The sequence below is a fragment of the Mastigoproctus giganteus genome, chromosome 6 (genome assembly GCF_048544385.1).
Source record: "Mastigoproctus giganteus isolate SK-2022 chromosome 6, ASM4854438v1, whole genome shotgun sequence".
Classification (NCBI taxonomy): Eukaryota; Metazoa; Arthropoda; class Arachnida; order Uropygi; family Thelyphonidae; genus Mastigoproctus; species Mastigoproctus giganteus.
This window is the reverse complement of record NC_143580.1, coordinates 127,207,373-127,219,860: the sequence shown is the minus strand read 5'-3', so window position 1 is coordinate 127,219,860 and position 12,488 is coordinate 127,207,373. Positions and strand designations below refer to the sequence as shown.

Sequence of the window (12,488 nt, the reverse complement as noted above, 5' to 3'; positions counted from 1 at the left end):
ATTGACAATGAAGGTCAAGAAGAATAATAGATTTACTGATTAATTGAGAATATTATATTACGTACTATACTAAGCTTATGCCATCTAGTTCGAGATATTTTGTATCACGTAACAATGGCGGCAATTTATGAATGGTAAATCTACGGACAGTTAAGTATCGATTAACTTCCAAATCTCACTGTCTCAATTCAGAATAAACTAGGGATCCTGGCTAGCTACTTACAGAAAATTAATTTGATATAACAATTGGTTAATAAATCGGCTAAATATGGTTAAAAAAAAAAAAAAAAAAAAACTCTCGTTCGACGGAGCTACAACTTGTAACATGTGGATTTGACACCCTTACCGATACTAAGTAATACCTACAAAATCTCTATCTAAGTTAAACTTTAAACTAAGTATCGTAACTAGGAATATAAAGCTACTCTAGAAAATAAGTTAATATGCCAATTTAAACTAATGAAACAGAAAATAAATCAGAAAAAACTTCTCTGTTCCAGGAGCGGCAATAAGCTACGTCCGTACAGGCTAGTCTCGTTCTTTATTTCAAATGGGAACGTGCATTAAAGAAATCCATGCAATTTCTTTTCTTGCCATTTGCAACCCCATTGTAAAAAATACAGATCTTTTTGTGCATTGCAATATATCCTTTCTCCTTAAACCAAAGGGCAGAGTAAAGGTGTCCCACAAAATTTGACCTAAAGATAGGTCAAATTTTTAGTATCTTTGAAGGAAAATATCTCAACCAGCAAACAAGTATAAGAGCTCATATTTAGTTGGGCTGAATTCATGCAGATGTTAAATGGAATGCCCAAAGAAGGTACCAAAGGTTTTTATTTCAAAGTTTTGACTTGCAAAAGTCTTGCTTAAATTTGTTGCAACAAATTTTTGTCGCCTGTTTTGGTGCCAGTTTTCGCATTGTAAAAAATGTGAAGGTTTTTGAGCCTGGACACCAGAAGTTTTGCATTCTCTGCCAAAAGTTAACTAGGTCTACCAAGTTTCAGAGCATTACCTCTCAATGTTGTGCAACAGTAACACTTAAAACTAAATTTTTTGTGATTTGCTCTGCGTAACGCAATTGACCTCAACAAAAAAGGTGCTGTTGCATCAATCATACTATATAAAATATGAACTGAATTTTTGCAGTTTCTTTGGAAACCTGTTTAAACATCTACACCAAGTTTCAACAAAATTGAAGGTGGTCGAGCAGGGACCACCTTCAAAATTAGCCCTCTTGACACAGAATTACCCCGAACTAAGGAAAATTAATCCTGATCTACTGCCAGTGGTTACTTTTCCTTCAGGAAATCATATAAGGTTTCAGCCTAGAGGAGAATTGAGAACCCCTGTCACTCATATTTTCATAAGGCTATATGTTATGGTTGCTGTTAGCCATTCCCTTAAACTGCAGCCATTATCAACCCACTGCAGGATGGAAGCTCCTCAATGATTCGTGTTGATAAATGAACCATAATCTGCCATACTGGTCCAGTGCAGGTTGGCAGATCGACTGTATTTAGCAGTCGGGCTTGAACCCTGGTTTACTCAGAAAGCGTGTGCTATTGCACTCACGCTTTTGACTACTCGGCTATGGAGGCCACAGTTTTCTTAAATTGTACTAATTATGCAAGGTAGTAGCAGAATACACTCAGCCCAGTACAACAGAACCACTTACTTACCCATGATATATTCTTAGGACATCCATCCACCCTAGAGTAATTGTTTTTTTGCATGAAATCAGTATGCTTTACTGAAACAAATATTTTCAGAATAAGGAATGTATGAGGTGCATTCAAGTTATAAGGTCTCCAAATTGAATTAAAAAAAAAAAAAAAAAATCAAAATATACTGCAACTGCTTTCAAAATGGTAGGAAATTAGTTTAGAATGTTGTCAAGTGATATCAGCAAGATTCAACACTGCATGTTGATTGCAGTGCTCCAAACAGCATAGTTAATGTTTGTAATACTTAAAATGGTCTTCAGTCATTAAGAATAATATGTAGTTATCCAGTATTTGCATTGAACGGGGAAGGGGGGAACTTATTGAAATTCATTAGGTAATGTTAGAATTCATTCCTGACAATGTTACAGATGTGAAAAATCTGCATAGCTAGGTGAAAAGGTTTCATAAAGGACAGGAATCGTGCAAGAATGGAGCTTGTCAACCTTGAATCATTTGTTTTGAGGCCAACATGCACTGGGTGGAGGAAATTGTTTTGGATGGAATTGGGTGGAATTGCAACCAGAACTACAGGCATTTTTGTTAAATCCATGCATTCTGTTCTTCACAGCAATCTTAGAATGGGCATGGTGTCACCCAGGTTGATTCCCCTGCAGCTTTTTTAGGAACAAAAAGACATTTATCTGAAGTTGTTCACTCGAGATGCTTTAGTGAATGGGTGTTTCTTCTTGATTGTAACTATGGATGAGACTCCACAATTCAATTTGGGAACCAAGCATCAGTCTGCCCAATGGAAACACACTGAGTCACCACCATCCAGGAGATCATGTTGAAAAATCATGTATGTTTCGTATATATACACGGTATCTCAAAAATACATGGCATAACTTCAGGAATGAGATCCTCATATGTCGACGATAAAAATATTTTATATTAACATAGTTCCAGAAATGCTTAGTTGCCGAGTTATTAACTGGAATGTCTTATCTCCCACAGGTAATTTCCTTCACATGAGGTACTGACAGAATCTGGTGGTTTTCCATTCCGACCATGTACTCAAATCAGGAGCAAGCGGATGTGCAGTTTGTACGGTTTGGCGGACGGCAATGCTCTGGAGACTTGTCGTTTGTACCACAAAAGGTTCCCAGAACGAAGATGTCTAGACAGGAAAACGTTTGAAGGTATCCATCGCCGCCTTTGTGAACATGGGACCTTTACACCTAGTGCTGCCGACAGAGGACAACCAAGATCTACGACTCCTGAAGTAGGGGGATGGACCAACTGCCTGTCCTCCATGCTCACCTCATTTAAACCCACTAGATTTCTTCTTGTGGGGCCATTTAAAATCATTGGTGTATTCAACTCCGGTAGCTGATGTGGAAACTCTCCGTAATCGAATTTGGCAGGTTGTGAGACAATACGAAACATGCCAGGAATTTGGCATCTACGCAAGTCCACGAGACGTCGATGTGAGACCTGTATTCAGGCAGAAGGTGGACATTTTGAACAATTACTATAAGGCAGGCCTTCTTAAACTATGGGTCGCGACCCCATTTGGGGTCGTGTAGCAAAATTCTGGGGTCGCGAGAGATTTTAATGTCAAATATTTAAATACACGATTTTATAACATCTAGATGTGTATTTGTGCAGAGTCACACTCGCACACCTGCACACAAACAAAGGGAGGAATGCGCGCACATACGTGCAGCGAGACTATGATTCAATAACACTGACTGTAATGTGAACTAGTGTAGTATTGACGCTCTTCTAGTGTAGTCAATTGTCAGTGTTCCGCCGTAACGAGATTTTAGTTTTTTTATTTATTCAGTAATTAATAAATCAATTATTATATGCAATATGTTATTTTTATATATTTATTGTATTTTAGGATCAAAATAATTTTTGGCCATGGATAAATGGCTGAACTTAAATAAGAATAGCAATGACGCAGATAATAATGCTACAAACTCTTCTCAGGCAGGACAAAATATTGAAAAACAGGCATCTTATGTGCGAAAAAGAAAATATGATGAGTCTTTTCTTCAATTTGGCTTTACATTTCAAAATTGTAAGGGTAATGAACAACCTCTTTGTTTGATCTGCAATGAATTATTGGCTCCGGAGAGTATGAAACCATCAAAATTAAAAAGACATCTTGAATCAAAGCATGTTTCGTATATCAATAAACCAAAAGAATATTTTGAAAGACTGTATAAATCTTTAAATAAAGAAAAAAATCCTTTGAAAAATTTATAACCGTTAGTGAAAAATGTTTACTAGCGTCATATGAAATTTCATACTGTATTGCTAAAAATAAAAAGCCGTTGGAGAAGATCTTGTATTACCTGCTGCTATTAAAATGGTAGAAATACTACATGGAAGTAAATATGGCGATGATATTCGAGAAATTCCTTTGTCGAACGACACTGTCTCGAATAGAATTTCTGATATTAACAAGGACCAATTAGTGCAACTTATTACAAGAATTAAAGAAAGCCCAAAAGTTTCAATTCAGTTGGACGAAACAACTGATATTACTAAATTGGCTCAGTTGTTAGTATATGTCAGGTATGTTTATAAAGAAAGCGTGGAGGAAGAATTGTTATTTTGTCGTCCTATGGAAGACCATACTACAGGGAAAGACATATATTGTAAAGTTGACGAATTTTTAAAAACTGAAGGTTTAGAATGGAAAAATTGCTGTGGAATATGCACAGATGGTGCAAGAGCGATGACCGGCAAAAATTTTGGTTTTAAATCATTTTTTCAAGCTGCTCATTATGATCATATAACTTTTACTCACTGCTTTATTCACCGAGAGGCCCTTGCAGCAAAAAAATTAGCACCAGAATTGAACGATGTGCTTCAGGATGCTGTTAAGATTATTAATTTTATTAAGAGCCATGCCCTTAACAGCCGCTTATTTTCAAATCTCTGTAAGGATACGGATTCCAACTACACAACTTTATTATTACATGCAGAAGTAAGATGGTTGTCAAGAGGTCAAAGTTTAAGAAGATTATTGCTATTAAAGGACGAGATCGAAATATTTTTAACCAAATGAAAATGTGAACTTGCTGCTTTTTTTCAAAATGACTTATGGCTATCCAAGCTGTGTTATTTGTCAGATATTTTTGCGAAATTAAACGATCTCAACTTGTCTCTCCAAGGAAAAAATTGCGATATATTTACTTCGAATGATAAAATTGAAAGTTTTATCAAAAAGATCAACATTTGGAAAAGTAGGGTAGAAAAAAATTCGTTCGAAATGTTTTCCAGTGTCGACAATTTTATAATCGAGAAAATTCATTGCAAAACTTTTATTGCAAAAATTATTGTAGATCACTTAAAAGCGCTAGAAACACAGTTCCGTACATATTTTATATTAAATATTGATTTCCAAAAAATAGTTTGGATTCAAAAGCCGTTTTGGATTGGCTTAAGTGAGATTGATCACCTGCCACTTAAAGCTCAAGAGGAATTTTCTGAGCTTTCGAGTGACTCAAACTTAAAACTACAATTTCAAAAAAAGTCCTTGACTGAATTCTGGATCGGAACTAGAACTGAATTTCCCACAATCGCTGATATGGCGTTAAATGTACTTCTGCCATTCAACACCACATATTTATGTGAAGTTACTTTCTCAGCTTTAACACATATTAAATCCCAGTATCGTTCAGCGCTAAAAAATGTTGAAGAGGTCTTACGTCCAGCAGTGTCAAACATTCCACCAAGATTTAATTTGTTATGCAATAAAAAACAGGCACATCCATCTCATTAAATTTTTTACTTTAATTTTAATTTAATACTTACCACTCAACGACTGCGTTCGAATATATTCGAGCGAACTAAGACGGTCAGAATCCCCTTTTATTCATGTTATTGCAAAAAATGCAATTTTGATGAAAAATAGGGCATATAATTTTTGTAACTATAATAAATACAATTTTACAATTTTTTGTGCAATTTTTAATTTTAGATTTTTGTATGTTTCAAAACGAATTCTAAAACTATAATTTTCATATGTATATGTATATTGTTACCTAATAAATAAATCATCAAAAAATATTAATTTATCTTTCTTTTATATTTATATGGGGTCGCCAAGAAACTCCCAATCATAAATGGGGTCGTGAATGAAAAATGTTTAAGAAGCCCTGCTATAAGGTGATGTGAATGGTTAAGTGTCATAGACAGACCTTCAAAACTCGAAAACCAAGCATTTCCGGAACTATCTTGATATAAAATATTTTTGTCTACATATGAGGAACTCATTCCTGAAGTTATGCCGTGTTTTTTTGAGACACCCTGTATATATATATTTTCTGTATTTATCTTCTTATATATATCTTCTGTTTCTACATATAAGGTATAACATCTGTTATACCTTATATGTAGAAACGTGTGGGTCCGTCATCTCGTTTATAGGTGCAATATGGCCTAAGTAGTCCTTGCACCAGAAATAACCATGCCAATATCAATAAAAAATATACCTCATATGTGCAATCTGTTTATCATTGAGAAATACTATATTTACTCTTGTCTCAGTAAGAAAAAGCCATCAGAATCACCTTTGTAAGTAGCATAATCAGGCATACTATTGCTGGTGTTCCTAAAATCAGTTTGGCTGTTTATACCAGGAGAGTTAGTAGATAATGCTCCTTGAAGTTTCTTTAACTGATCAAATACATAATGCTCTTTGAAGTTTCTTTAACTGATCAAATACACATCAGAGAATGTATTATGACATTCTCTGATATGTGTATTTGTTATACACATCAGAGAATGCGTATAACAAATATGCTTTGCAAAAATCATGTTATGATTGGCACATTTTTTGTTTTGCTTTTTTCTTTTAACATAGGCATACACAGAATCTGTCTACTGTACTTCTGTATCAGTATATGAACAAGTCCTCCAAAATCATGCCATCACCTTTAAATGACCAGTTCTCCAATGAAATGCCTTTCAGGCAAGCATGAAACAAATGAGTATGTGCCAAATTATGTTTGAAACACTAATAGATATTGCATTGCAGAATAGTGTGAAATATAGTTCTTTGCACTTAGTAAACTGAAGAGTTTGAATACTTTTCCAATAAAAACTGTGTTCATGTGTCCAAATTTCAGAAAAAAAAATTACACGAGACTATTTTACAATGAATTATTTTTTAGCTGTTGTTTCAGGCAAAATACGAAAATCCACCTTAGTAAGAGTTAGGCTGATTACTATTCCATGAGGTGTTCGTGTGCCTTCATTTTGCGTGTTCCCTTGACAATTTAATTTGTTATTTATTAATAACATTGGTGAAATTATGCAAGAAAGCTTATATACAGCAACAAATAAATAACTGTAATAATATTTTCAGGGGGCCCACTGTATTCTGTGAATATAATAATATTCACAGAATACAGTGGAGCCCCCACCATCCAATGGTAAATCATTCCGCAAAAGCCATTTTATGTTGAAAATATTGTTAAGTTCAAACCAATAATACATTGATTTCCTGTAATTTGTTCCCCAACAACACATGAAATAGGCATTTCTTACATGTTATACTTCATTTTTACATTAAAAATTTGTTTTATAAAGATTATTTAATAAACAGTCAAAACATTTTAAAATAAAAAACAAACAAACAATAAATTCAGCATTTACCTTAGACTTAAGTGCTGAGCTGATTAAATTAAATGGTGGCTTAGTGTGGTGGTGATGGGACTATATCAAGCATCAGGTGTCTTTTCAGTCTTTTGTTGCTACTGGCAAATAAACTGTCCAAAGTGGACTGTTTTTTAAGACTTTTTTGCAGTCATAAAAAGTCATTTAAGTCATTTCTTCCTGAAGTAAGAAATGACTTAGTCTTCCATTTTGCACATCATGAGTTCAGTGTTTTCAATGTCGGGGTGTTTTTTTAGCACTTCTTAAATTCTCCCAACAAGAAATGACAGTCTTCAGCTGACACCTTTTGGGTGTCTTCTTCCTCTCCCAGTGTCACACTCCATAATTTTCTCCAACTTTTGTAGCTTCTCTGTTAGCTCACACCCATGAGCATCAATAAGGTCCTCCACATCCTCTTCGTCAACCTCCAGACCCATTGATTTACCGAGAGTGACAATATCATTTGCCAAAGCACCATCATCTTAAAATCCATCAATGTTATGGTTAATTAAAGACCAGATGTTTTTCAAGGCTGAATTTAAGCATCTGGTGGAAACGTCATTCCAAGAACTTGCACTCAGCCCCACACAGTCCAGCACGTTGAACTTCGACCCCAAAAATATTTTAGGATGACAGCATTTTCACCAGAGGTAGCTGCAAAGCAACTTGTGAACATTTTCGTGGTGTAGATTTTCTTGAAGTTTGCAATCACGTGCTGGTCCATTGGTTGAAGAAGGAGTGGTGTGGGGTGGCAAAAAATAGACTTGAACAAAGTCAAATTGTGCCTCAAGAGATTGAACATGGTTGAGATCATGGCCTGGTGCATTATCCAGCAGGAGTGGTGCCTTCACAGGAAGCTTATTTTTCTCAAGATAACTCTTCACTGAAGGACAGAAAACTTTAAGCTCCCATTCATTGAAGACATTCTGTAACCCAGGCCTTCTTGTTACTGCACCAAAACACTCCCATCATAGCTTTGTTGACCTCTCATTATTTAAATACTCTGGTGGTGTTAGTGATACACAAGCTATGGCTTCAGTTTAAAACTTCGAAGCAATTGCACCCAACAGGAGAGTGAGCCTATCTTTCCTAGCGTATGCCCATGTAATCTAGCCTCATCCTTAGTGATGTACGTTCTCCTGGGCATTCGCTTCCAGAAGAGGCTGGTTTCATCAGTGTTAAAAACCTGCTGGGGAAGTTAACCCTCCTGATCAACAAACTCTTGGAATTCAATTTTAAAGGTCTCAGCTGCTTTTTTTTTTTTTTTTTTTATCAGCACTGGATGCCTCCCCATGCCTTTCAGCACTTGATTTTTGCTTTTTTTTTTTTTTTTTTGAAGCAACCAGACTCTGCTGGCTTTAAAGTCTTCAAAATGCACAGTACTGCCACTGGTTGATGGAGCTTTAAGTTTCAGATCATCATAGATCTGAAACAATCATACGAGTGATGTTCCGCACGGCACTCTTTGAACAATAAAAAAAATGCTAATTGGTTGAGAACAATTGTATGTGATGTTATGTGAGCCACATGTCTAAAAATTTCCACCCATTTATCGTTCCAGCTATATCAGAAAGCCATCGGTACCTGTAAATATCATTGCTCCTTAAAAGAAATAAATAAACCTGAGAATATCAGATGTCAATGTCATTGTAAGTTGGGACTAACAGAGTACTAGGTGTAAATTTATTGCAGCAGTCAGTAACAATAACACATTCACTGCAATGCTTGTGCAGCACTTTTGGGTTAAAAATAATTAATCTCATTCCCATTGTTTTGATTCTCTTTAACTTGGAATGTTCAGTTTCCTTTCATCTCTAAAATGCAGATATTTGTATCGTATTCATATAATTTTGACAGTTGGTTTAAAGGGAATGTATAGAATACTTATTCTTGAAATTATTTTCAAAAATTCAATGTGTAAGTTGTTTAGAGTATGATGCATAAATTTTTTTATGCATAACTCAGTTTGTAATGCACTTAGATTTGCTTGTTTTTAGAATCATCTTGATAACAGAATTCCAACATGAGTGTAGAACTGTTGTGTGTTAAATAGCTTGTGTTCCTCTGTATTACACAGTGAGTAAATTTGCATTCATAATATGGAGTTTCCTCTAAGTATGGTTCTAAGTAAGTTTGCTCTAAGTAAAAGTATAGTTCGAATTGTTTATTCAAATTTAACCGTCATTTTTGTGCTACCGTGATAGCATTAAACTGTTATGCGAACAGTTTATGTAATTATGCATTTTTACGTAGTGTTCTTTTTTTTTTTTTCATAAAGTTATAAAGATAGAGTACAGGTTCTGTTTTCATTCATCTAACAATTGGTATTCAACAAATTTAGCCTTTCTTTTAGAAATGCTATAGATGGATTCTTGCTATATTTTATCAGAGCATTTATGCTATATATTTTTATATGTGACCTTTCATATTTTAATATAGGTTCTTGGAACAAGGAGACTGATGCATATACCCTTTGAAGAATTTGAAAAGGTAAAATTATTACCTCATTATTTTGTGATATCACATTTTATTCTGATATATAATTTGTAAGGTGCTAAAAATGTATTTTTATTGTAGGTAATGAATGCTTGCTTTGAAGTTTTTATCACTTGGGATGATGAATATGATAAATTGCAAGGTTTGTTGAGGGATATTGTGAAAAAGAAGAGAGATGAACATTTGAAGATGGTATGGCGTGTTACTCCAGCTCACAAACGTCTTCAGGCTAGAATGGAGCAGATGCGAAAGTAGGTTTAAACTACAACATTCATATGATCAGCAAAATTGTAAAAATATTTCTGAATGTGTTGATTAAATGTCATTTTATTCTTTATATGTTTAAATAGATAAAATTAAAAAAAATAAAAATAACGAATCTGATAAGATTCGTGCAAACAATCTTTTGTAACAGATTATATATAGAGTTATTTTTGTTATTTGGTTTTTTTTTAGGAACTATTAGAAGCATTAGCAACTAAGGCCATATTGCTCCGGGATATGCGGTGGTCATTCCCTTACCTTTCCGCATCCTCCGTATTTGGTGGTGACGGGCTCGAACCCCGGTCTAATCAAAAAGCGTGTGCTATGCACTGCTGCTCCTTCCCACCTGGCTCTATAAAAATGAATCCATTTCTTTAATGGATTTATTTTTATGGATAAAATTTACCTGAAATTTATGAGAGTAAAGGAAAAGTTCTTTTCGGGAATGTCATTACAGTGAAGGCTGTAATTTCATTAGTGTTTGCTGCATGTGGAGACTGTAATAAAATTAACACTAGTACAGTAATACCCCGACTTACGCGAACTCGGAGTTACGCGGTTCTTGATTTTTTCGTTTGGCAACGCTGCCGCCCACTATCTTCAAGGTCGTTTTTCATATGTTATCGATATACGGTGCAACGGCGGAGAATGAGAGCGAAAGATGAACAAAATTCAACTTTGCTGCTTTTATGTTTTTTTTTTTTTCAGTGAAGGGGAAACACATTTCACCATAATAACGTAAAAACCAACACAATTCCAGCTATCGGTATAATCGCAAATGCAATTAGATCGAGTTTACTACCAGTTTATAACAGATTTCACTAGCAGAAATGCAACTGGATTTTTATTGTTTTATGGTAGTAACCCCTAGAAATGCGAGGTGTTAATAGTGTATCTCTGCCTTTATGGTGTTGTTTATTCAGTTGCTACATGCGTGCAGCTTTGTTTATGCGTATCAAGCGTGCCTCCTCGTTTTGAAATTGTGCTTTATTCCCTAAAAATGAGTAAAATACTTAATTAAAAGGTGTGAAAAGGAAGCGTCCTGGTGAAGACACTGCAGATTCAGAGAGAAAAAGAAAAGCAATTATCGATAAACAGAGGCGGACTGGATCAAAAATTCTTACCCGGGAAAATTTATAGTGGCCTCATACTATGGTTTATGGCCAAAATCACACTGGCCCACCGAGGTTTCCCCGGTAAGGCTTATGGCCAGTCCGCCTCTGTCGATAGAGAAAAAATATGAAATTGTGAAACGCTTTGAGCGAAATGAAAGACCATGTGATATTGCACGTGCTACAGGCCTAAATGAAGCAACGGCGAAAAGCACATGACAATTGCAAACTTGAGAGGTTGAAAATTGAAAAGGGCTCAATTGTAAAGGGCTTAAAAATTTTAGAAAACATAGACTCCAATGAAGAACGCGTTATAGCTACAAAGCAAGGAATAAAAAAATTATTAGCTTGCTACGAAGAAATTCTGCGTGAAAAAAAGAAAGCGCTGTGTCGTCAGACGAATTTGTTAGATTTTATGAAGCCATCGACATCGAAATAACTTTTTAACAACGTAAGTCATTTGTTTTTTTAATACATATTTTGTATTAATATGTATAAAGAACTTCAATTTTATTAAATATTTTTCTTCTAAACTAGTGTTTTTGTTAGTCCTTGGTCCCAATTAAGCAAAATTTATATGTATTTATATGCAAAGTTGTATCCCGACTTACGCGAATTCGACTTGCGCGATTTTCGTCGGACCCACCTATCGTGTAACTTCGGGGTATTACTGTATTGAAAATGAAATTGTGTATATTTATTTTTGTAGTTTAAAAGATTTTGTAAGATTAATTTGAGGAATTGATATTGAAAAGAAGAGAACATAAGGGTATTTTTGAATATTTCTTCCCTTTGGTTTTATTTAATTATTTTTTATATTTTATTTAAAAAAAAAAAAAACTGAAATTCTTTGCACCAAGTTTTTTTTCAGTGCATTTGGAAGAACTGCTAATTTCAATAGAAAATCAATTCCAGCCAATAGGTTTTTTTGACCATAATCAATTAAAACAGACCAGAAATGACCTTTTCCTTTTAAATAAAATCCTGCCTTAAAGAGGGTCTGCAAAAGCATCTTGCACTACTGAAGCAGTGCAGCAAAGAAGACTAGTGCAGAAACAACTTGTCTTTAGTCAGCAAGCCAGGAGCATGGAAATCTAAAACCCAGGAACAAGTTTGTTTGTTATTTGGTTTTTAGTAGCATTAGCAACTAAGGCCATATTGCTCCGGGAATATGTGGTGGTCATTTCCTGACCTTTCTGCATCCTCTGTATTTGGTGATGACGAGCTCGAACACCGGCCTAATCAAGAAGCGTGTGCTACGCACTGCTGCTCCTTC

The 12,488-nt window shown here is 34.9% G+C and overlaps 1 protein-coding gene across 2 annotated transcripts in view; it reads left to right on the top strand.

The window, feature by feature from the left end:
* Dhc64C (dynein heavy chain, cytoplasmic) overlaps nt 1–12,488 on the top strand; it is a 1,460,071-nt gene that overhangs the window by 112,555 nt on the left and 1,335,028 nt on the right. For both annotated transcript variants that reach the window (XM_090376486.1, XM_090376487.1), the window contains exons 7-8: nt 9,780–9,830; nt 9,918–10,087. In XM_090376486.1, coding sequence (XP_090232612.1) covers nt 9,780–9,830; nt 9,918–10,087 — 221 coding nt within the window. The remainder of the gene's footprint in view (nt 1–9,779; nt 9,831–9,917; nt 10,088–12,488) is intronic.